Genomic DNA, 25668 nt, shown 5'->3' on the forward strand with positions numbered 1-25668 from the left:
ATGCAGTTACATGGAACTCGCTGTGTGGCCCCGATGGCCAGGAGCCACCATGACAGCCCCGGGTGGCCTACCTTCAGGCTTCTTCTATATGAAGGCAGAAAACAAACTTCTATCCTGTTTAAGTCTCTGGTATTTTAGGTTTTCTGTTATAAACCACCAAACCTATCACTAGTCCAAACCCCAAAGTTATAGACAAGGAAACTGAGACCTTGCAAGACAAAATGACTTCCCAAGGTCATCCAGTCTGAGATAAATCTTCCAGGGCCTTGGTTGGTGTTGGTCTACGATTTCTTGTGCACACGACCTCTGCAGTTACGTTTTTGCCCTGGTGTTATCTCAGATGGGAGAGAAATGCTTCATCATTCTCCCAGAGATCTGCAGAACATCCTCTGCAGGCAACGCAAGAGCTAGAATCTTACATCCACTCTCTTACCAAAAACCGCTCAAATAATAGCCAGTGTGCCCAGAGAGAACCCCCAAGGAAATCCAGAAGATCAGCTGCTGGTCTAAGAGAATGGCCAGTGAGGACCTTGACACCTGGGCCCAGAGGCCAGAGTGTGAGGGCTGCAGAGCACGTGGGCAGCGCCACAGAGGGCCACGGCTGGGTCGCCTCCACCGCCCCCCAAGGTCACCCCTTCCCCCATGACGGTGAAAGCAGCACCTTAGGAAACATGCGGAAGATCTCCTGGTTGATGTGGTAGATGCCGCTGGTGTCCACCTCGTACTTGAGCTTCGTCCCCAGGGGCGTGTTCTTCTGGGTGGTGAAGAGGAAGGAGGGGGCATTGCAGCACCTGGACAGAGTGGACCTGCCGGGCAGGGAGGCAGAGGGGGAGAGACTGGTGATGCCGGGCGGAGCAAAGGCACACGGAGGACAGGGCGCCGTGGAACCGAGGTCCCCCGGGGATACCAACGTCTCTGCACGGCCTCTCCCCATCCAGCCCCCACCCACTCCTTTGCTCAGGCGGCTCCGCTCCCCCCAGCCTCCTCCAGGCTGGCCTTCCGCTCCCCGGATGCTGCTCTTTCACTGTCCAGGCAGCTTCCTCTCTAGGAAGCTTCCCCACTGACCGCCCACGAAGGCCTGGAGACAGGCCGCACTCCTCGGCATGTGCCCACGCCCGCTTTAGCGGGTGGAAGCTCTGGTGGCTAACTGTGGATGAATCATTCCTCAGTCGAGCTTTCGTCAACATCTAATGAGCTTTCTGCTACTTTCCAGAAATGCTATTTCTAATCCATTTACCCATTTCCAACTGAAAACCAGGGGGCAGAGCTCTTCCTTAGGTTCTTGGTCCCCAAATGACCTCTAGAAGGTGCTTATTGTCTGCTGGGACCCACAACAAAGGCATATGTGGTCCACAGAATGCCATGGCAAATCATTTAGAAACGTTTAGGAACAGGGGAGCGTGAGAAATCAGGATGGCGGGTTGATCCTGGGTGGCTTCCTACAGAAGGTGGACCTTGGCTTCCAGAAGTTCTCAGAGTTCATTATTTAAATACACACACACACAACTCAAACATGAGCAGCCCAAGAGTTAAGGCTCAGATACAAGCAGGCTTTAAAGAACCATCCAAGGGAGAACGTGGCTGCTGGGGTAGGCCTTTTCTCCTCTCTGCAGCTGGTGCTGCACCTAGCGGGGCCTTCTCTGGCAGCTCCGTGAAGGGGTTAGATCCTGGCCCCCTCTTGAGCTCGCTGGTCTGGGAACCCAAAGCCCTCAGCAGAGGGCTGTAGAGGGCACCAGACTCCAAAAGGATGCAAATCCCTGCTCTGCTCCCCCATGCCAGGGCTTTGCACCACAAGAACCCACTTCCTCCAAGGACAGCAGCGGGGTGCTAAGCACACACCGGCCTTCTCCCCGCCCCCCCCCCCCCACACTTGCTCCAGGCCCCATCACAGCCAGGGCCCAGTCTGGGAAGAGAAAACCTTCTCCAGGGAGCCTGTAAGAGACCACTGAGCAGCTGTGGGGCTCTGGGCTGGTCTGTCCCCCTCTCTGAGCCTCGGTTTCCTCATCTAGAGTGTAGGGTTGGCTCTTCCACCTCTGACCCTCTGTAATTCTGGGATTCCAAGTGGCTAAAATCAGACCATTATATAAATGATCCTTTAGGACTTTATCCCTTGCCTGGCTTTCACTTGGAAGCCTACCCAGCTGCTGGTCACAGAGAGGGGTCTTTCCCGTGGAGGGCCAGCTTTCAAAATATATATCTGAGGCTTCCCAGAGGGGAAACCAGAGACCCAGCAAGGCAGTACCACGGGTCAATGTTACAAACCAGCAATGTTACAAACCCTTTTAGCTTTGCTGGTCCAGAAAGTCAATCTTGTCAGCCTCCATTGAGGGAGACTGACTTATATTAACCGAACTCATGAGGGACGGATATATAAACCAGAATGCCAATGAGTCTATTTGTAGGGAATAGAGAGGGAGAAGGCCTCAGTTACAGGGTCCTTTCCTGTAACTAGAATGCTCCTGCCTGCCCTCTAGCACCCACCCCCTTGACAGTACCAGGTTCCTGGGAACCTGAATTAAGAATCTCAGGATCGTTCAATTAGCTTGCAATGAGAGCAAAGGGAGGCAACTGACTGGGCTTGAAGATTTTTCTATTTAGAGACTGGAAAGACTGGATGCCACCTCCCATTCCCACATCTGCAACCACCCTCACCCCGCGCAGCCCCAGGAGCCTCAGGGCCGGCAGGGCCTCGCCGCTGGATAGTGCTGGCTGCTCCTGGCCAAAGGCTCCCACGTTTAGCCGTTTTTCTCTTGCTGCGTCATTTTCCTGCTGCCACATTTTTTAAAAAGATTTATTTATTTATTTTTGCATTTTTCTTTAGAAGTGTGTATCCCACTGGCAAGGTTTCTGTTCAGCTCTCAGCCTGAACAATGTCCTTTTGCATCTCCGGGACCTCGTCCACACTGTGGGCTTTAATCAGCCCTCCCTCCGTGTTCTTGGGTCTTGCCCTCCCCGAGAGCCTCCGCCTGTGCAGCCCACACGATAATGCTTCCAGGGACAGGTTTGGGGCTGCACTTGCAGCCCACAGCTTGGACTGTTCCCCACTCATCAGCACTTCGCTTAGGTTCACATTCTCCTTTTACGAGAGGCGATGGGCCAGGTCTCCGCAAACTCCCGCTGGGTGGCGGCAGAGCTCCCGGGAGCCTTGGCCTTGGGGCTGCTGGCTCCAGCCCCACTTATCACTTCACACCTTCACCTTTCTCAAAAGGAGCCTCTTAAAACCACTGCTCTTTCTCTAGACAAGGCCGGGAATTGAGGCAAGCTGGAGCAAATGATTTAAAAAGAAAATACAAAAACTTTTGTGATATTCACTTTTTACAACCTACCATCTAGGATTCCTTCATGCTAACTGCTTCTCAGTACATTTAAACGATGACCTGAGCTGCCGAAATCCAGTTTATATACAGATTTCCAGGATCACATCTATTCTATAAAATAAAGTCTTCCTGCACTAAAAAAAACCCCAAAGCTCGTGGAATTTTAGAAGTGGAAAGGGCCCTAAGGTTCACCATTAATCGAGAAGACTTGTTGGATATCTGCTACCCGCATAGCTGTCAAAGACAGGAAAACATTAAGGCATGGTCTCACCTCTGGGGCATTATCATCTGTGTTAGGGAATGTGTAAAGTTCAATTTTGATTAGAAAGCAATTGGAAAATTGTCTACAGCGGAGCTCGACTGCTGCTGGGGTGGGGGTGGGGAGGCCATCAGGTTGCCCGGCGCTGCCTGCAGATGGAGGCCTGGGGCAAAGCGTGTCACCGCAGTTAAGCTCAGGTGAGCTGGGCCTGACCCCTCCGACCTTGCTGAGCTGTGCAAGGGCTGGGGAGAGAATGTGGAGCACAGCACCGCCAGGTGCTGGCCAGGGTGCTGGTGGGAGCGGGCCCTTGGAGGATGAGGAGGACCTGGAGAGGTGGGCGGGAGGCCCACCCGGGGAGAGGGGCTGGGGAGCGTGGCGAAGCATAGGTACTTGAACTGGTTGGCTTCGGAGATGTTCATGGCCCATTTGCACATCTGGAGGCTCTTCCACCTGTCGAACAGCTCCGACTGCTTCACCCTTCGGGAGAGAAGGGCAAAAGAGGGCGTGAGGGCGCCAACCGGGCAAGCAGCAGCATTTCCAACATGCTCCCTTCCTGCTCGCCCACGCTCCAAAGCCGGGGCTGGGCCGTCCTCTCGTGCCACCCCCGGGGCTCTGTCCATAACGGGAGGAAGACCTAGCGGGCCCTTGTGGGCAGAGGCGACCTGAAAAGTACCCGGCACTGTGCCAACACACAGCGGGGCTCTTGACAAGGGCAGGCCCTTTCCTGTCTCCCTTCCCAGGCAGATCATAATTTCCAAATGACAGAAACAAAGAGATGAGAAACCTGAGCTGTGTGTCTTTTCTTTGAACAACCATCCACACATCTCAGCCTCCTGATTCCCTGAAACACTCTCAGGAAAGGAAAAGGCTTGATCAGGCAGAATGCTCCCTTTGAAAAGAATTCCTTTTCCAACTGTAATTTACATATTTATAATTACACATACTTATCCTTGTTTCCACACGGTTTCTCCAGCTTCCAGAACAGTGCCTAGCGTGAAGCCCTGGGCTGGTAGCGGTCAGGGGTACAGACGCCGCGGGTGTCCATCCCCAGCGAGACCAGAGCTCCTGCTCCTCGCGCAGAGGGTGGCAAGACTCACAATGCCGTGGACACTAGCAGAATGCAGGCGCTCAGCAGGTATTTGCTGAATGAATAAATGAACCAAACCAAAGATACAAACTCCTGTGGACACGGACCAATAGGAGATCCGTAATCACATGGACCTCAATAGTCACCCAACTCCTTTCTCATTGGTCCCCCTTCTCCTTTTCAGACAGCGCCGAACCCCAAGGGCCACGGCTCACAGGCCCAACCCTCCTCCCACAGCCATGCCCATGTCTCTGTTCTTCTTCCCCAGCCCTTGTTACTTCTTCCCCATTTCAGTTAAGAAGTCCTTCCTTGTATCCTACTCGATTCCTTCCTGCTTTCATGTAAGCCTTGGTTTTGAGCATGAGGTTCCTGCTCTGCAGAAATGTCCAGAATTCTCTCAGCCTCTGTAGGTCCCAGTGAGGCCCTGGGCTGGTAAGAGTCATGAGTTCAGATGCTGAGGGGGTCACCAGGGAGGCCAGAGCTCCTGCCTCTTGGGGGGAGGGTGGCAAGACTCATGATGCCATTGAGTCACCTCCTGATGAGCTCTGGATCTCAGGAAGGAGACCGTGAGCTCTGAGCACAATCACGGAAGGAGGTGGCCCCATGTAGGGCCAGGCTAGGCTCAAGCATCCCCTTAGCTCTACCCTTAGGGTTCTCCCCTACTCGCCATTTTACTCTGGCCAGACCACCTTAAGGGAGCAGGAGGCTCCATCTGACTGGTAGAGCCCACGTGCTGAGCTGCTAGAAAAACCAGATCCATAGAATCACAACGGGCGAGGGATCTCAGGAGAGAAGAGATCGCAACATGTTTATGGAAGGAGGAGAAGGCAACACAAGGGCACAATCTAGAGGACTTAAAGGTGATCTCTACGGAAAAATCTGAAGATGGAGTTGGAGTCACAGTGCTGAAAATCAGACTCAACTGTGAGTCTGTATCCAGAATCATCGAGTCCAATTCCACAGCAGCAAAATATTTAATGTCCAGCAGCAGGGGAAAAGGGATGGAATCCTGTTAGTTCCTCTCTAGAGCATTTCTCATTCCCAGTGAAAAAAGCTGGGTATTCTAACAGCAAAAGGGCCAGCAGCATCTTGCATAACTGCCCTCAAGAAATGCCTGCCACTGGTTCAACATAAGAAAATCAATTAATGTAGTACACTATGTTAACAAATTGAAGGGAAAAAAATATATGATCATCTCAATCAAAACAGAAAAGGCATTCAACAAAATGCAGCATACTTCTTTGATAAAAACACTTCAAAAGACAGGAATAGAAGGAAAAATTCAATGATAAAAGGCATATATGAAAAACCCACAGTCAACATCGTATTCAATGGGGAAAGGTTGAAAGCTTTCTCTCTAAGATCAGAAACAAAAAAGGATGCCCACTGTCACCGCTGTTATTCAACACTGTACTAGAATTTCTAGCTAAAGAAATTAGACAAGAAAAAAAATTAAAGATATCCAAATAGGAAAAGAGGAAGTAAAACTCTCACTATTTGCAGATGACATGATCCTATACTTAGAAAATTCTGAAATGTCTATAACAAAACAACTTGTGCTAATAAATGAGTTCAGCAAAGTGGCAGGATACAAGATCAACACAGAAAAATTAGTACTGCTTTTGTACACTAGTATTGAGCAATCTGAGGAGGAAACCAGGGGAAAAACTCCATTTACAATAGCTACAAAAAGACTCAAATACCTCGGAATCAATTTAACCAAGGAAGTACAGGCTCTATATGCAGAAAACTACAAAACAATGCTAAAAGAAATCAATGAAAACCTAAACAAATGGAAAGACACTCCATGTTCATGGATTGGGAGACTAAATATTATGAAGACGTCAGTCCTACCCAAACTGATGTACAGATTCAATGTAATACCAATCAAAATTACAACAGCCTACTTTACAGAAATACAAAAGGCAATTACCAATTCATTTGGAAGTGAAAGTGCATCCAAATAGCCAAAAGCATTCTAAAAAAGAAGATCGATGTGGGAGGAATTTCACTTCCTGTCCTTGAAACATATTACCAAGCTACGGTGGTCAAAACAGCATGTTATTGGCATAAAGATACACTCATTGATCAGTGAAATAGAACTGAGAGTCCAGAAATAAACCCTAACCTCTACAGCAACTGGTTTTTGACAAACCTACCAAGTCCGTGTTCACAGAACAAAACAGTCTCTTCAACAAATGGTGCTAGGGGAACTGGATATCCATAGCCTAAAGAATGAAAGAGGACCCCTATCTCATTCCTTATACAAGAATCAACTCAAATATATCCCAGACCTAAATATAAAAGCCAGGACCATGAAAGTATTAGAAGAAAATGTAGGGAAACATCTTAAAGACCTTGTGGTAGGGAAGCAGATGTGACTCAAGCAATTGAGTGCCTCCCTTCCATATGGGAGGTTCTGGGTTTGGTTTCCGGTCCCTCCTAAAAAGAAGACAAGCAGAAATAGAGAGCACAGAATGAATACAGAAAGCAGGCAGTGAGCATAAATAACAAAGGTGAGAGGGAAAATTAAATAAATAAATAAAAATAAACCTTAAAAAAAAAAAGATCTTGTAGGAGGTGGTTGTTTCTTGGACCTTACACTGAGGCATGTGCAATAAAAGAAAAAATAGGTAAGTAGGACCTCCTCAAAATTAAACCCTTTTGTACTTCACAGGACTTTGTCAAAAGGGTGAAAAGACAGCCAACTCACAGGAGAAAATATTTGGAAATCACATGTCCGATAAGGGTTTAATACCCATGATATAAAAAAGAGATGTTACAACTCAACAACAAAAAAGACAAATGACCTGATTTAAAAACAGGCAAAAGACTTGAATAGACATTTGTCCAAAGAAGAAATATAAATGGCAAAAAGCACATAAAAATGTTCAATATCACTAATGATTAGGGAAATGCAAATCAAAACTACAATGAAATATCATTTCACACCTATTAGAATGACCACTATTAAAAAGACAGAGAACTGCAAGTGTTGGAAAGGATGTGGAGAGATAGGAACACTTACTCACTGTTGGTGGGGATGCAGCATGGTACGGCCACTGTGGAGGACTGTTCGGCAGTTGCTAAAGAAGTTGAATATAGATATGCCATATAACCCTGAAATAACACTATTGGCTATATACCTAGAAGAACTGAGAGGAGTGACCAAACAGACATCTGCACACCAATGTTCATAGGACCGTAATTTACAATTGCCAAAGGATGGAAACAATCCAGGCGTCCATCAACTGATGAATAGATAAACGAACTGTGGTTTAGTCACATGATGGAATATTATGAAGCTGTAAGAAGAAATGAAGTCATAAAGCGTATGACAAAATGGATGAACCTGGAGGACATTATGTTGAGTGAAGCAAGCCAGACACAAAAGGACAAATACAGTATGATTGCGTTACTGTGAACTAAATACATTGGGTAACATATTGTATGATTCCATTTATATAAAATATAAATATAAATCAATTTATAAAGATGAAATTAGATTAGTGGTTATATTGAGCTAGGGAAGTCATGCTAAAGGGTGTGTAGTTTTTCTTTTTAGAGTAATGAAATAATTCTAAAATTTTTTTGATAATGAATGGACAATATTGTGATTATACTAAAAGCCATTGATTATACACTTTAGATAAATTGTATGGTATATGAATATATCTCAATAAAACTTCTTAGTAAGTAAATAAATAATTATGCAAGAATAGCCAGAAATAGCAGCTATGCACAGCAGGGGAAACAGAGTGCAATTGAGAGGTGAAGAACTTTCCTGTTTGTTTGTCTGTTTTTTATTATTATTATTACTGAAATAATTAAAATGCTCTAATAACAATTGAAGCGATGAATGCACAACTATGTGATTATACCAAATACAATTGATAGTACACTTTAGATGAACTGTATGTTTTATTAATGTGTATCAATAAAATTGATATTAATAAGAAAGAAACAGCCTGCCAGTCAACTCCCTGTTCCCAGACACAGAACTCCTATCAGATTTTTAGCTGATGTAATTTTAAAGATGACCAGATAACCAAGGATCACTTGGTTAACCTGAAGGACACATAACGAGATACATCATCAGATAAAATGACCACAGAGAAAACCATCATAGGAACAAAAATAGAACTTAAAAAAACATTCAACTTGGTGTCACCAGAGAGATTTAAGAAAACATTACTCCTTAAAATAAGAATAGAGGAACAAGTGTGGCTCAAGCAGTTGACATGGGAAGTCCTGGCTTTGGTTCCTGGTGCCTCCTGAAAAAACAAACTAAAAAACAAACAACAAGCAAAACAAGCAATAAAACCAACTCAGGGAAGCCAATGTGGCTCACTGGTTGAATGCCAGCTTCCCACATATGAGGTCCCAGGTTCAATCCCTAGCCTAAGAATAAACTGATCAGAGAACAAAGGCAAGAAAAAGAAAGAGATCTAAGGGGAAAAAAGAGTTCTTTAGAAGGCCTAGGAGATAAAGTCAAGGAATTTTCACAGAAAGTAGAAGCAAAGAGATAGAAAAGAAGAAAAGATGAGATTTTCAAAAATGAGTGCTAAAGGAGCAATCCACAAGGTCCAATATACAACTCTTAGATGTTCTAGACAGAGGAAATAGAGAAAAATTGAGAAGAAAAAATAAAAAGAAATTCAAGAAGAAGTCCAAAGGATGGACATTAGTTCTGGAGTGAGAGAGCCCACTGGGTGTCTATCTTGAGGCACACCATGCAGACGTTTCAGAATTGTTCTATCTGAAAAGACTCCAGAGAGAAAAAAACAGGTCATTTCCAAAAGAACAAACAAATCACACTTCTCTCGTAGCCCTTGATGAGAGAAGATGGTGGAAAAGGGCTTCCACATTCTGAGGGGGAAAGATTTTCAACCTAAAATACTCTCCCCCTTCTAACCAACAATCATAAGGGGAAAACTTAAGTCATTTAAAATACATAATGGCTCAAAATCTTGCTTCCCACCCGTCATTTCGTAGAAATTTATTTGGGGATTCTGGAAGCAAAATGAGATGTAAACCAAGAAAGAAAAAGATGTAGGTCCAAGGCAAAGGCAAGCCCAACCTAAGAAAACAGAGAAAGAAAGTCCTGGCCCACCAGCCCTGTGACCCACCAAGAAAGCGTCCTGCTCAAGGTGGAGCAGAGGAAGAGGGCCCAGGAGAAGCTCCATGGGGAAACCTGGAGGGAAGGCCTGACTGACAGAGAGATAGGAACAGAGCAGGACACAATGGATAAGAGGAATTCAACAGGGGAAAGAAGAGCTGAGAAAAAAAGAAATCAACGCACAAAACTGTACCAGAAAGGAGATAGAAGGGTGGCCCCTTCCTGTCCTCCCTGCAAACAACAGTTGCATTGTCCAGTAATGGAAACACTAATTGCTGACCTCTCAGTTTTAGAGTCAACCTATAGAGAAAGCTCAAAAAAGACTTGTTATGGCTACAAAATAGATGGTGTAAATGTTTTTAGTCTTGGCCTTTTAAAGTAAACTCATGGGTGACTGAAGCCAGAGTCTGGAGGAGGGAACTGAAGAGTAGAGATCCAAAGGACAGGGTCAGGAAATGGATGTGGAGCAAGCAGTTGGGCGCCCACCTAACACATGGGAGGTCTTGGGTTTGGGTCCCGGGGCCCCCTAAAAGAAGACGAGCAGACGCCGCCCCTGCCGCAACAAGCAGATGCCACAAACCAGCAGACGCCACACAGCAGACGCCCACAGCCCACGGCAGATATGGTTCAGGCCATTGGGCATTTGCCTCTCATGTGGGAGGTCCCAGTGCCTCCTGGAGAAGGTGAGCAAACAATGAGCAGACAGACGTTAGGTAACGTATAGATAGAAGAACTAAAATTAGCACTATCCCTCAACTCGGGAAATGTGTGGAAGAGGCAGGGTGTGGTGTAGGAAAGCTGAATCCTTATCCAGCACAGCATGACATCATTAAACATTGCATAAAGGTGAGAAATCAAGAAGCAGCAGCATCTGCATAGTATGGAGCTATACAGAGGTTAAGTACCAGAACCAACAGCTAAGAGTTCAAAGGAGTGGGGCTGGGGAGGGAAAGCCAGGGCCAGGGGACGGCTGCTTTCTATTGTAAGCTTTTGTGTACTACTTGATTTTTCTAGCCAGGTGCAAGCTATGGTGATGAGAATGAGATGATGATGATTTCTCGCTTGTTCACCATTTCCCCTCTTCTTCCTCCCCCTTTCACCCATGGCCTTCTCTGTTTCCACCCAGCTCTCACCCCCTTCCTCCATCCTTTCATTCACTGAACAAGCATGTTGTCCTGAAAGTGAGCTCTAGGTCACACCAGCACTCCTGCGGGGTCAGAGGCACCTGAGCCCCAAACGGGGCCCTGAAGGAGCCCCTGGCCTGGCAGGGGAGACTGGCTCTTGGTCTCAGTGCTGGGCTGAGCATGGGGTTCCCAGCCCCAGAAAGAAGGGGAAGGGGTGGGAGGAGAGGTCCCAGGCATGTCCCATGTCCCCCATCTGGGTGTGGCCACAGTAGCAACTGGTTTAAAACTAAAGAAGACTCTAGAATGACCAAAATCAAGTACACATAATAAACCAGTAATAGCAGCAATGAGTTTTCATAATAAATCATCATAGATCAACTCCTCATGCATCTGACATTGTCAGGGAACAAGGCATTTTTCCATGTGGGAATTTTCCAGCTGACTGATTTTTACCATTGATTGGAGCAATTTTGGATCAAAATCACTCCCAGATGAATCACACACTTCCCTGTCTCCTCAGACAGAACACCAGCTGACATTCAGGGAGTCTGACAGGATTTGGGGCGCCTCCGCCAGCCCCCTCAATTCACAGATGGGGATTTAACCTTCTCCCAATGACTCAGGGTCTCAGCAGTGAGCGCTAGACAGCGCAGCCCCGCAAGGCCCGGGGGCAGGTAGAGCCCCTGGCATCGGGGACCAGGGCTCTCTGCTTTCAGCCCTGGAGGATCCGGCAGAGCCTGGAGGGCTGGAAGACTCAGGAAAGAAGGTGCTGTCCCCCCAGCTCACCCACTGGTGCCCGTGAGCAGCCCCAGCAGAAGAGCCTCTCCCTCTACAGTGCCAGTACTGCCAGGGTCCAGGGCCCAGACCCCAGGGCTTGGGACCTCAGAGACAGCCACCACCACAGAAGGGACAGAGGCCACCGCTGAAGTGGCTGCTCAGCCGGGGTCCAGGCCAAGGACACCAGAAAGGAGCACTAAAGCCAAACCTGGAGAAAACCAAACACCACCGCCATGAAAGTCTGCATTAGGGGACAAAGGGCCGCACAGACCAAGCAGCTCCCACAGCTCCCCACAAGCCTGTGTGTTAGCCTGAAGCCAAGGGCCTTGGGAATTCCTAATTTGATCTCTAAATGGAAGCTTATGGTAGGAAACTGATACCAACACTTGGAAAATACATGGGTGGAGGGATGGGAAGAAACAGGAAGGATGACCAGTGACGGCCTGAGAGCCCCCCAGGACTCCTCAGAGCTTCCTGTCCAGACCTTGAAGCAACTATGAAGAAACTGCCCACATTTTATTATTTAAAAAATTACTGATTTACCCTTGGAAATGTCTACGGTATGCTCTCAGTGAGAATGCCCAGTAAAAGAAACATTTAAAGACCTGAAGTTTTTGATTTCTGAGAAAACCTAAAGGCTCTTTGCTAATGGGTTAATGAGTTTGGCTCTTAACTGAGCTCTGGGTGGCCATCTTCAGCCACTAAGAACTCAGATGGTGAATGTCTCAAAACACCACTTAAAACTCTTCCCATGAGGGAGCTGGTGTAGCTTAAGTGGTTGAACACCAGCATACCACAAATGAGGTTCTGGATTCAATCCCCAGCCCCAGTACCTAAACAAACAAACAAACAAACTCTTCCCATGAGTTCCCACTGCACACGGATTAAAGATAAAATCCAAATACCTATCTGCAAGACCCCACCCAACTGCCCCCTGCCTGCCCTTCTAGCAATGTGGCTTCCACTTCTCCCTCTCCTGCAGACATTCAAGCTGACCTGATCATCCTGGACCCAGGACACAGTGGGCCCTTCCCAGTACAGGGCGTTTGTGCAAACTGTTCTCTCTCTTTGGAACCCTCTGGCCTACTTAACTCCCATCAGCATTCAGACCCCACTCCAGCATCTCTTCCTCAGTGAACTAACCGCACCACAGCTTCCCCCACAGCCTTGGTCAAAGTCTCTGCCCTCCTACTATCTCCTCAGGGTGATTTGTTTTCATGTCTGTTTCCCACTGGGCTGTGAGCTGTGGGAGGGCAGGGGCCACAGCTGTGTGCTCAGCACAGGACTCAGTGGAATTGAAGGGGGGGGTGTGAGCTGCCTCACATCATTACCTCTAGAGAGAGCACACAGACTACTGGGACCATGGGGGGACCACAGGGCCCCAGGGACCATAAACTACACAGCTAGTCCCAGCCAGGCATGTGGTCCCATCCTTGGCACTTCCCAGAAGCTGCTAAGCTTATGGACAGTCCAGAAAAGCAGCTGCTGCTGTTGCTGTTGCTGGTTCCAGAATGTAAAAAAAAAAGTGAGTTGGAAAGGGAGGGAGGAATATTGCCATTAGTGTTATTCACATGCCTTATCTCAGCAACCTTTGAAACATAGGCAATAGTCACCATTTTGAGGTTAAACAGCTTGCCTAAAGGCTTTCCACCCCCCTCTGCCTGACCCCAAGGCCCATGCTCTTTCCGTTACCTGTACTACCTGGAAATCAGGCCAAGTGGCTAAAGGAGCAACAGTCCCTGTCTGTGGGCCACAGGTGGAGGTTCGTGGGGCTGTGACAGGAAGACAGGACTAAGTACACACACCCAACTGAAACCAGCTAGTAAGATAGGGAATCAGTAGATGGATCTGGAACCTGACAAGAAGTCCATGTGGATGCTGACACCCCCAAGAAGACTGCTGGAAGATTCTCCCCAAGATTCTGCCATTCAGTACAGAATTTCCTCCGGAAGCCAGGAGAAGCCCCAGTCCAATGATCAAGTTCTTGGGGAGTTCCCAAGACTTGAAGGCTTGGGCACTTTGATTCAGAGAGCAGCCAAATGTTCCCGGAGATTTAACTCAGGACCTCTGTTTGGATAACCGTGCAGTCAGTCTCAGGCCCTGAAATGTCAGGGGTGCCAAGAACCAGAGCAGTAAACTCTGAATGGCCCACATTCCTTGGGCCCTTCCATTCAGAGGGCAGCCAAATGTCCTCTGAAACTTCTCAGGCGCTTTGATTTGGGGTGACTGCTCAGAATGTCTCACACCAACTCCGCTTGGGCACATTGATCTGATCTCCAGAATTATGAGATACCCCCAGGACCTAGGTCATCCACAGGGATGCCTGTAGGCCAGGCAGGCTCTGAAAACTGAAATTCTCAGGGTGCTGAGAACAGAGCATCAGCTCCAAATTATGTGGCGTGATGAGCGTTTTAGTCAGACTAGAACTCTGGGACGCCAGACTGGTTGACTGAAAAGTGCCTCCTCCTTCTTCCTAGAATAATGGGTGCAGCCTCTAGCCCACCAGTAAACTTCCCAGGGGAGTCTCTTCTCAGGAATCAGGAAATTCTGCCTACTGCTGGTCTACGTGGCCACAGTATAGCCAAGAGCAACCTCTGTATGAAACCCTGAATTCTGGTTAAACCAGTGCAAGAAAAGAGGACAGATCTGAGGCCCAGAAAACTCATGTCATGTCTCCTTAGAAATGAGAAAATATACCTCAAACTTCCATTAGTTTAAACTCAGTTGTGCCTATACAAGATGTGAATAGAAATTAAGATCCAGACCAGTTACTAAACCTCTCCTGGAAAATAAGAAACCTCATGTGCCACCAATTAAAATCAAAGAGTTCCTAGAAATGCTAAGGGTATAAAATTCTCTCTTCTGTTTTAATCTGTGTTTAACGTTGTCAGTGTGCTTGCACCTAGGAAATAAGATTTGGGGTTCACCTGTTACAAATTGGATAATGGTGAAAGGTAACCTAAAAATGAATCTTTAAATGTCAATACTGTCTTGCAAGTGGATTTAATGTATAAATCACAAGTGGAATTAATTCAACTGCTAGGAAAGCAGAAAAACTTCACAAAGTTGTTCCTAATAAAATTCTTGCAGCTTAGTTAATACGGTACCCAATTCACCTTAAAGTAAAAACTTACTAAAAACTGTAACTAAGAGTTAAAATCATTTATAGATGCCTTTATATAATGAAGCAGAAGGATAATAACAAATTATAATTGGGTAGATTTAACCTAAACCTACTATTGTAAGTGTAAATTCTAAGCTGACCTTACCTTCACTTATGGTCACTTCAAGCCTAATCTCACCACTTGCCTTTGCTTATGGTTATTTCATAACAGCTTCCACCCCTAATGGCTCAGGGGAAAGCAAACTTGAGACGTCCCTATCTCCTGTCCTACTGGTATTAGTGACCTTGCTTTCTCTCTTGACTCCAAGTTGCTGTCTGGTGGAATTCTCGACCCTCAGGGTTGAATGTCCACTCTTCCAGTCCAGAGGCCACCAGAGTCCTGTTATCTCCTGGGAAGTGAAGGAGGCCTCCTGCCTTGACTGTTGGGGTTACTAAAAGTGGCCAATTCATGAGTGAAACCAGTTTCCTCGAGGCTTCGATAGCCTCAGTGAATATACATAGAATTAGTCTTGCTCATCCAAGGTCTTCTAAAGTCAAAGTAAAAAATAAAGTTCTGAAGCAAATGAAAATTGTATTAAAGCATTGGAGACATTTTGGTTATAAGCCAATAATTAAGGGATGATATTCTTGCACAAATCTGCATGGTCACAGTGCCAATTAGAGTAATTAAAAGGAGCCTTCAAAGAATTCTTTTAAATGTTATCTTACAGTTAAACTTATTTTGTAAAAGAATGAAAATTATAACAGTGAGTCCTATATGTTTCTGTGTCAAACTCTTTTCATGTCTGCTTACTTGTTCAATATATAACTTCATACATCAAGATGATATCAGAATAACAAATGAAAATTCTAAGTTCATATCTAATGAAATTAAATTAAAGAACTGTAGATCTGCCATCTTTTAAATGCATAAAGTAAATTCCATTGGTTCCTAATTGTAATCTAAGGTAAATTAACCAGTCTGTGTGGTTGTGGTCAATTATAAAGAGTTTGTAAAAATATCTTCTAAACTGAAGCATTTAAATGGCTAGTTCTAATAAGCCATTGTTAACTAGAAACGTAAATTGATGTTAATGGCAAAAAATAACTTCATAGCAAGGAAATCTGTCCGGAAGCCACCTCAATCTGCATATTCAAGTGCTGGTAATGGAAAGTTACCTTGATTCCATTGGGAATCTTCATTTTTCATTTTTAAAAATGGAAAAAGTAGTTTTCCCTCTACTGCTAAAGTAAAATACCTATTAATTAGCATCTTCATGGTAAAAGTGTAGAAGTAAGAAGCAAGTTACTAAAAAGTTCATTTGATATGTTACACATTGCATTGGAAGTGTTTAAAAAGTATCTAAAAATCAAGAGATAGATTTCAGCATTGTCAAACTGTCTTGTGCATTCAAACCAGGCCTTCAATACACTGCAGTTTGCCTCTCCATTTGAGTTATTGGCTAGGTTACACTAACCCCTAAAACAATAAACGTATCTACTACATCTCTGGTTGTGCTCCTGAAGTCAATGGAGACTATGTTGCAGCAGCCAACAATGGCTCAATATAGCCAAATATACAATGGATATCACTTCCAGACTGGCACTGTTTCATAGTACTGAAGGGCACTATGCACCAGGCTGATGGAACACTGGAACCTACTTTCCTAGCTTCTCTCTAGGGTCAACGATGCTGCAGCTTGCTGGCTATGTGAAGAACATACCAAGTGGAGCAATGATCACCAAAGTACTGTGAGTCGAACTTAAACACAATTGGTATTATGGCCTGCTCCCATGGAGAGATAACATGTAAGATATTGCAAACCGTAATTTAAATCTATTGCAGCTCAAATAGAAACTTATGCATTGAGTAGTACATTAATTAGTATTAAATACTATACTTATAACCTATTCTAGATATATGCCTGATGATTATAGTGATATATTTTCTATTCTAAACCATATGCAGAGAAATACCGAACATGTTAAAAGTCCTTGTAAACTGCATTTTCTAAGTAGTGAATGACAATGCTTAGCTCAGGTCTACCTCCTAGCCCTTATTCCAGAAGCTGTCCCACTCATATACCCTGTGGAAGACTGGCAAACCCACATGCCATCTTACCAGGGCTAAGCATTTCCCACCAGAAGGGAAATAGCAAATGAGGTGGCTACCACCCACCCACTTCAACTTAGCCCCTTTGAGATGGTCCATAAACAACTTTTCCTCACCCAGGACTTGCAAACCAGGTTCTGATCAAAACTTGGCAAGAAAACAAGCTTCATTCTCAATTAGACCTAAAATGTAAGGAAATGTAGTTCTGATCATTCCCACAGCTATTAAAGTTAAAGGAATTTCCAGCTTGGTGCATTAATCCCAAGTGAAGCCAGGGGCCCAAGAAAGTGCCAGCTCACCAGAAGCAACTGATGGGATGTATCAATGCCAGTCACTGGATGGCCTGAAATAACTCTTCAAGAGAAAAAGCTGAGTAGTGTCTATGTCAAAGTCAGCTGTTCCCTCTAACTCTAGCCCAAATACCTATTACTAGGGGGGATGGCAAACCAGACACCCCTTTAAAAAATCTTGTCTGTTTTCATCTCCTGTAACTTAACTGAAAAGGGCAATGCCTCTTCCCATTCCTCTCCCCGACCACAGGAGCTGGGATTGGCCATTTATACTTAATCCCATTGCCTATTGCAATCTCTCCCTAGAGTTACCCAACAGTATAAAATAACCCAAGGCAAAATACTGTTTCCCACCAACTTTGGGAAAATGCAGCCTTTGCAGGCACCTGGGCTTTTTTACTTTTGTGGTCCAATATCCTCTCAGTGAATCATATATTCTCAAAATTCTAATCAAGTTTATTTCTTCCAGAATGAACATCTTGTTAACCATATGTGGACTTCATCCAGCTTTGCCCAAGATGATTCCTCCAACCAAGATAGAATAGCAGGAGGGTTTTATACATTGTCAGTTAGGGCCTACTGCCAATAACCAGCAGGAAGTAGCTACAGAAGAATGATCACCCCTTAAGAATAAAAGTATAAACTCTGTGAGGGGGGAATGAAGCCGGCTAGTAAGATAGGGAATCAATAGATCTGAAACCTGACAAGTCCACATGGATGTTGATACCCTCAAGACCCTCCTCAAGTTTCTGCCATTCAGTACAGGATTTCCTCCAGAAGCCAGGAGAAGCCCCAGATATTCCCCAGGAACTTTATCACTGGACCCTCCCAGGGGATTGATGGGTGGGGTAATCAATCAAAACAGCAAACGCTGGAACTCCTCCCTGCCATTAGCAAAGGGGTGGAATAATTAATGGTTCAAAAAGCAGGCGCAAGGCCTGAACTCTCTCTCTTTCTCTCTCGCCTTTGGACCCCTGTTCCTGCCCTCTGCACCCTGCTCTTGCCATTTTTCCTCTGCCATGACGGCCAGGCAAGGAAAACCTGGGCATTTATAATCTACAATGGGGAACTGTAGTCTGTACATCAGCCCGCTTTATCACTTTTCAGTCCCTTCCTCTCTACCTGGGACCCACGATCTGTTATTTTCTTCCATTTCTTGTCCCCCCCTTCCTGAATTAATTGCTGGCCTATCTCACCCAACGTGCTCTTGAAATTCATTTCTCCAGCATAGTCAAGAACCTAGACAAAATCTGGTAACACAACATTGCCTGAGTCGGAATAAACTGTCTTTCTTCCACATCCAAATACATTTTCAAAACATATATAGATTCTGTCATTAGTGTGACACAAATTCCTCTAAATGAGCGGACCAGATTCGTGGCAGTTATATCAGGGAGGGAAAGCTGGCCTAAGCACACACACAACAAAATGCCGAGCGTTTACTGTGCCTTCCCTACTGTAGGCTGTAAAAGAGCCATAGGTGTCACTTTGTTGAGTGAGCATGAAAAGGCACAGTGCTTTTACCATTTGTGTCTTTTAAAATCTTTAGAGAATATCCTTACATGGGCTTGTTTATGGACAGACTCTCTGGAAAGGTGCGTTCCATCGACTGCCTCTATGGCTGGGAGAAGACTTTTTATTGTATACCCTTTTGTACCCCTTGAATTTTGTGTCATTTAAATAACAAAAAAAATGTTTTTCATGAAAATAAAATTTTAAAAGGCTCTCTCAGGATAGCAGTGCTCAGCCCCACAGCACAAGTGTCTGAGTTTCAGGTAAGACACTGCAGACCCACTCCTATTTCTGCACAAGAGGAACCCAGAGGGGACAGTCACTAAGATGGAGTCTGAACACCAGGTGACCAGCCTGCCCTTCGCCACTTGGCCTTTTCCACAGAACAGCGATCAGCACTGCGCCCCGAGGCCCCAGGGAAGTAGATCTCATTTTTGCTCCATCAGGGTACTCGGTGTTTCCGGCTTCCTTCGCCCCTGCCCCTCCCCCGTGCCCCTGGCCCCGCCCACACCCCCACCACCCTGCCGGCCACACTCACATGGACAGCACCTTCACTTCCAATATTTCGTGTCTCAGCTCCAGGCATCTTGTGGAATTATATTCTAAAGGCCCCTCGTAAAATTCAAAGTACCTGGGAACCAAAAGGGACAAAGGTTAGGCAGAGAAGTGGGCCAGCGTTTCAGAGGTGTGCTGGGGCTCCAGAGAGCGTGTCCTGGTCAAATAAGTAGAGCAAACCTGCCTCACTACAGCAGATGACCGGGGGCGGGGGGGGGGGGGGGGGGGGGGCGGGGGGGGGCGGCAGATTCCAGGCCTGCCACAGGGGCCCTCTGGCTTGACCACTGGTTGGTGGGTTACTCACAGCACCCTACTGGCCCCTGGAGGGCAAGTGTTCACAGCAAATACTGAATCAGAAGCAGATTTAGTTACAAGTTTGTGTAAATTGTTCTACTATTTTAAATTTTAAAAATACGTAATTATATATTCTTAAAGTAGCTATTCATTATATAAAATTATGATCAAAACCAATTATATATTAAAATATTAATATAAAATTATAATTTTAAAAATTAATACAAGTACTCTAAAAAGAAGCCAATTTATGGGGTAAAACATTTAATATTTCTAAAGCAGCATGTGTGTAAGTGTGTCACATCAGTTATGCCATATGAAGTAACTGCAATCATGTGTTGGGAAGATTTCTGGGAAATGCTCGAGATGACTCTTTTAGGTCCTTGGTCATGGCTCGGAGAGCCCAGCAGCAGCCCTGTGGCTGCCCCACTTCTGATTCTCCAGGGCTACTTGTCACGAGGCCACTCACCCCAAGTTTAGAGTGACTTGGCTGTGCAGGGTTCTTGATTCCAGGGTGCTGAGGCTATAATAGGACCCAACCCCCCACCTTAATCTACCCATTTGGAGAGATCAGCCCCTGGCTTCTTCTGAACCACCTCCAGGAAGAGAGAGGCCATGCAGGAGAGGGTTCCCCCGTTCTCTCCTCCAGGAGGGCCCCGCATGGCTCGGCGGCGAGCCCTTGCATCTGTACCCCGGGAGCTCAGGAGGAACTCCTGTCATCTCGGCGGGAACCCCCCATCCACCCCACCCAGCCCGGCGCATGCTCTTCCTGCTCTGGGCTGCTCTGAGCTGGCAGGTGTGACAAGGCACTGTGCGAAGGCAGGGCGGTGGGGGGTGATGCTCTGTGCACTTGTTCCCCCTTCCCTGCGCTCAGAGCAAACAGAGCTGTTTAAGGAGGCAGCACTGGGAGTCTGGGGCAGTGTGACTTCAGGTTGTCCGGACATCCTGCCCTTTCCTGTCTGCTTCTCCTCCCCCCTCCTCGTGGGAAAGCATCACGAGCAGCCAGAAGCACAGCTGAGATTTCTGCTTTACGAAGCATTTCCGTTTCTATTAGCCCATTTGATCTTCGAGCTCATGCTGTGATGTGGATAAGTTGAGGTTTCTTTTCCCCATTTGACGGGTGAGAAAACTGAGACCAGGCAGACCCAGTTCCAGATCACGCTGGGGTGCAGGGAGGGCCAGGGCTTGGTCTAGGTCTGATGGCAGAGGCAGATGAGCCCAAGCCCTTTCCAGCTGGCTCCAGAGGGTCACAGCCACCTCAGGGCACAGCTCAGTCTCGGGGTCCTTCTGTCAGCTGCACGCAGAATAACAATAAGCATTTCACCCAGAGCGTGCCACACGCTGGCCCAGCACGTGACATGGCTGCACTGATGTTTAAGCTTTCCAGCCAGCCCAGAGGAAGGCAGTCACCCTATACACGGGGAGGTGGAGAGCTAGGATGGGAACCCATGCACGGTCTCAAATCTGTCATCACCAGCTCAGCTACAAGGACAGCTGGTGTGCCTGGGGAGGGCTCTTTGGCCTCCCACAGCCACTGGGCAAGGAGGGACCTTCAATCCTCCCCTTGTCACACCTGCCAGCTCAGAACAGCCCAGAGCAGGAAGAGCATGCGCCGGGCTGGGTGGGGTGGATGGGGGGTTCCCGCCGAGATGACAGGAGTTCCTCCTGAGCTCCCGGGGTACAGATGCAAGGGCTCGCCGCCGAGCCATGCGGGGCCTCCTGGAGGAGAGAACGGGGGAACCCTCTCCTGCATGGCCTCTCTCCTCCTGGAGGTGGTTCAGAAGAAGCCAGGGGCTGATCTCTCCAAAAGGGTAAATTAAGGTGGGGGAGGTGGGGGTTGGGTCCTATTATAGCCTCAGCACCCTGGAATCAAGAACCCTGCACAGCCAAGTCACTCTAAACTTGGGTGAGTGGCCTCGTGACAAGTAGCCCTGGAGAATCAGAAGTGGGGCAGCCACAGGGCTGCTGCTGGAATCTCCGAGCCATGACCAAGGACCTAAAAGAGTCATCTCGAGCATTTCCCAGAAATCTTCCCAACACATGATTGCAGTTACTTCATATGGCATAACTGATGTGACACACTTACACACATGCTGCTTTAGAAATATTAAATGTTTTACCCCATAAATTGGCTTCTTTTTAGAGTAGTTGTATTAATTTTTTAATTATAATTTTATATTAATATTTTAATAATTGGTTTGATCATAATTTTATATAATGAATAGCTACTTTAAGAATATTATAATTATATATTTTTTTAATTTAAAATAATATTTTAAAATAGTAGAACAATTTACCCAACAAATTGGCTCCTACCTACAAAATAAATTGAAACTCCCCATGTCATAAAAGAATTTAAGCAGAACTAATAAGAACTAGACAGGTGATGACCCCAAAATATCATCCTCACCCTTTTCTGTGTCCCTCACCTGAGTGTTTCAGAACTCCCTTCTCTCTCTTTTTCACCTAGCAAACTCATATTGGTCCTTCAGTACCCAACTCAAACAGGAAGTAGATTGATGGTAGTCTAGGACTAGGGGACAGAGGGGAGTTTTGGGGGAGAAATGGGGAATGATTGCTAATGGGTATAGCATTTCTTTATAGAGTAGTTTAAGATTGTGGTCTACAAATCTGAATATACCAAAAAATAAAACCACTGAATTGTACACTTCAAATGGGTGAATCACATGGTACATGAATTACATCTCAAAGGTGTTATTTTAAAAAAGAGAATGTGGCTACTTTTAAGGGGTGGGGTGGATACTGTGGAGTGATGCACCCAACATCTCTTGCAATACCCTTCTGGAGGAGCAAGAAAGCTAAAATCGACCCTTCGTGATTGGGGTTTTGCATGCGATTTAGGTTCACCCGCTCATAAGCATTTGTGTGAGCTGTGGACTCAGAGCCTCTCTTCTCCAAGTCGTATGAGAAGAGAAGCAAGGCTCACGGCTCTCCTCTGCAGGTTCAGGAGGTGGCAGGGCTCTGGGAGAAGGTGGCAGTGGCTTCCTGGTTACAGCAGGGGCAGTGGCTTTCTCAGTGGCCCCATTTCACCGCCCAGTTTAGGGAGGCATTCCTGGAGACTCAGTCTGGAGTCTTCATTCAGCCTTCCCAAGGATTCTGTGAGCTAGCTCTCCCCTGAAAAAGCCACTTTCTGCTTAAACTGGGTAGAATGTATTTTTTATCTGCACCTAGGACCAAGGCCCAGTATAAAGGGTCAGCCTTGGGCCACAAAAAAAGTCCATGACCTTGGCTATAATTCACGAGGTCTGGTGTCCTCTCACAAAGATCCTCCTTTGCAACCATCGCCAGTGCTGCTAATTCCCTTTGGAATCCACTGAGTCACCTGGTGCCGTGATTCCAACCTGCCACTAAGAAAAGCTCCAGATTCAGACGATGCAGTTGATAATTAGGAGGGACTTAGCCTAGATTTCTCAGGGCGCTGGGGGACTTGCAGTCACATCTCAGATATGCCTCTAAAAACGTGATGTGCGACTTTGGGAAAATTACTGCCCCTCTCTGAGCCTCATTTTTCTCCTTCTTGAAACAAGCTGTTTGTGGTGTGGCCACTGTGGAAATCAGTTTGGCAGGTCCTCAGAAAGCTGAACATAGAATTACCATATGACCCAGAATCTACTACTCGCAATGTAGTCAAAAGAGTTGAAAGCAGGGACTTGAACAGATATTTGTATAGCGGTGTTCATAGCAGTATTATTCACAATTGCCCAAAGGTGGAAGCAAACCAAATGTCCATCAGCAGATGCATGGATGAACAAAGTGTGGTATATCATACAATGGAATATTATTTAGCTGCAAAAAGGAATGAAGTTCTGATACAAAGGAAGGAAGTTCATGCTACAACATGAATGAACCTTAAAGACATCATCAGGCTGAGTAAAATAAGCCATACACTAAAAGATAAATATTACTTGATCTCACTTATATGAAATACCTAGAAAAGTAATTTCATACAGACAGAAGGTAGGTTACAGGGTACCAGGGCTGGCGGGTCAGGAGAACGGGGTGTTATTGCTTAATGGGTGCAGAATTTCTGATTGAGGTGATGAAATTTTGGGCAATGGATGTTGGTGATGGTAGCATAACATTGTGAACGTAGCTAATATCGCTGAAATGTTCACCCAAAAGTGGTTAATGTGGGAAACTTTGAGTTGTATGTATGTTACCATTCTAAAACATAAAAAAAATTAAATTAAATTAAATTAAATAAATGAAAAATCATTAAGCTCTTTAAATTAGCTGGTCTCTGATGGCCCATCCAGCACTAAAATACAATTCCCTCAGTGTTTTCCACTCACACACAAAGTCAGAACAAAACAATGAGGTGATGATCCACAACAAACAGGAGGAAGAAATGCTCTAAGGAAAGTAAAACTAAGCAGCGCCTCCCCCTTGATCAGCCGGTCCCTCCACAAAGCCATGCCTGCCTTGCCGCCCCCAGCCTCTACTCGGCCCCCCTTTCTCTTGAATCTTCACCACCACTCAAATCCTGCCCTAGGCAACAGAAAGATCCCAAAGGGTCCCAAGGCGCGTGTTTGGTGGCTTTTGGCGAGGCTTTTGGAACAGGTTCATGCCCTTCCTTTGCCCCTCGTTGGCCACCTGTAGGCCTGTCACTTTTCTGAGTCCTCATTTCCTCATTTGCAAAATAAGCATGTAAAAAACACAGTACCTGGGTGACAGGGCTGAGATAAGGTGTCGATGAGGATTTCAGGGACAGCACTAGCACCGTGCCCAGCACACAGGAAGCGCCCGGGAAACGCCCCCTTTCTCCCCTCACCTTTTGCCGCCTCTAAAGGGCAAGAGCTGTCAGTAGATGCCCCAGGGGGGCCCAGGTGGACAGAGACTTGCTTACAGTCCCCCCGCTAGTGATGAGGGCAGAGCTGAGTCGGGGATGAATCTGGATCGGCTGGCATCCTCCATCTGCTGCTATTAGTAAACTTCTCCCCTGCCACCCTACAGAGAAGGCCCATGCTAACTTCTGCTCGGACAAAGAGGTGGCCGTGACCACCCCATCTCTGCCGCAGATTCCACGTGGTACCTCAGCCGAGTCATCAGAACTGCTGCATGCCTGGATCTAAAAGCTTAGTTTTTCCAACTGGAAAATGACCTAATAGCCCTTGCTTCCCTCTCTCTCTCTCTCTCTCTCTTTTTTTTTCCATTCCTCAATTAAATGTATTGGATACATATAAAATTTTTAAATCATCCAATATGTTACATAATATATTTGGTTCATAGCAATGCAATCATATAGTATCTGTCCTTTTGTGTCTGGCTGGCTTCACTCAGCATAATGGCCTCCAGGTTCATCCATGTTGACATATGCTTTACGACTTCGTTTCTTCTTACAGCTGCGTAGTATTCCATCGTATGACTACACCACAGTTTATCCATTCATTGGTTGATGGACACCTGGGTCCCTCTCCGTGATACCTGGGCTGTGCTTTGCGGGCCTGTATTGCTCCACACAGCATCTAAGATGACAGACAAGGAATAAGATTATGAGAAGCACCGTCATGCATCGGGCTGCATTCTGGAGGAAGCCACGGAAATCCCTCATCCCTCTTGGGTCTGGATACAGACCATTTTGCAGACCTCAAAAATGATGATGCTTAAAGTTTTTGTGTAATGAAATGGGAAGATGCTCACATGATAATGTCAAGTGAAAAATATAAGTTACAAACTATATGATCAACAAAGAATTGTATATATGGATGCAAATGCATTGGGAGAGGGAAAAACTAAATATATTAATAGTGGGTTTCTCTGGGCGATAGGCTTATGAGTGGTTTTTAAAGTACTTGGTTGTATTTTTTAGATGTTTTCTGTAATGAAGATACAAATCTTTTATTTTTGGAAATCAATAATAAATGGGGGAAGCAGACTTGGCCCAATGGATAGGGCATCCGCCTACAACATGGGAGGTCCGCAGTTCAAACCCTGGGCCTCCTTGACCCGTGTGGAGCTGGCCCATGCGCAGTGCTGATGCGCGCAAGGAGTGCCCTGCCACGCAGGGTTGTCCCCTGTGTAGGGGAGCCCCATGCGCAAGGAGTGCGCCCCATAAGGAGAGCCGCCCGGTGCGAAAGAAAGTGCAGCCTGCCCAAGA

The 25668-nt window shown here is 46.2% G+C and overlaps 1 protein-coding gene across 4 annotated transcripts in view; it reads right to left on the minus strand.

The window, feature by feature from the left end:
• The window catches only part of ST8SIA5 (ST8 alpha-N-acetyl-neuraminide alpha-2,8-sialyltransferase 5), an 82000-nt gene that overhangs the window by 19266 nt on the left and 37066 nt on the right, over positions 1-25668 (minus strand). For all 4 annotated transcript variants that reach the window (XM_058277621.2, XM_058277622.2, XM_058277620.2 and 1 more), the window contains 3 exons: positions 19240-19332; positions 3967-4053; positions 662-806 (listed from right to left, as the gene is read on the minus strand). In XM_058277621.2, coding sequence (XP_058133604.1) covers positions 662-806; positions 3967-4053; positions 19240-19332 — 325 coding nt within the window. The remainder of the gene's footprint in view (positions 1-661; positions 807-3966; positions 4054-19239; positions 19333-25668) is intronic.

The sequence above is a fragment of the Dasypus novemcinctus genome, chromosome 16, assembly GCF_030445035.2.
Source record: "Dasypus novemcinctus isolate mDasNov1 chromosome 16, mDasNov1.1.hap2, whole genome shotgun sequence".
Classification (NCBI taxonomy): Eukaryota; Metazoa; Chordata; class Mammalia; order Cingulata; family Dasypodidae; genus Dasypus; species Dasypus novemcinctus.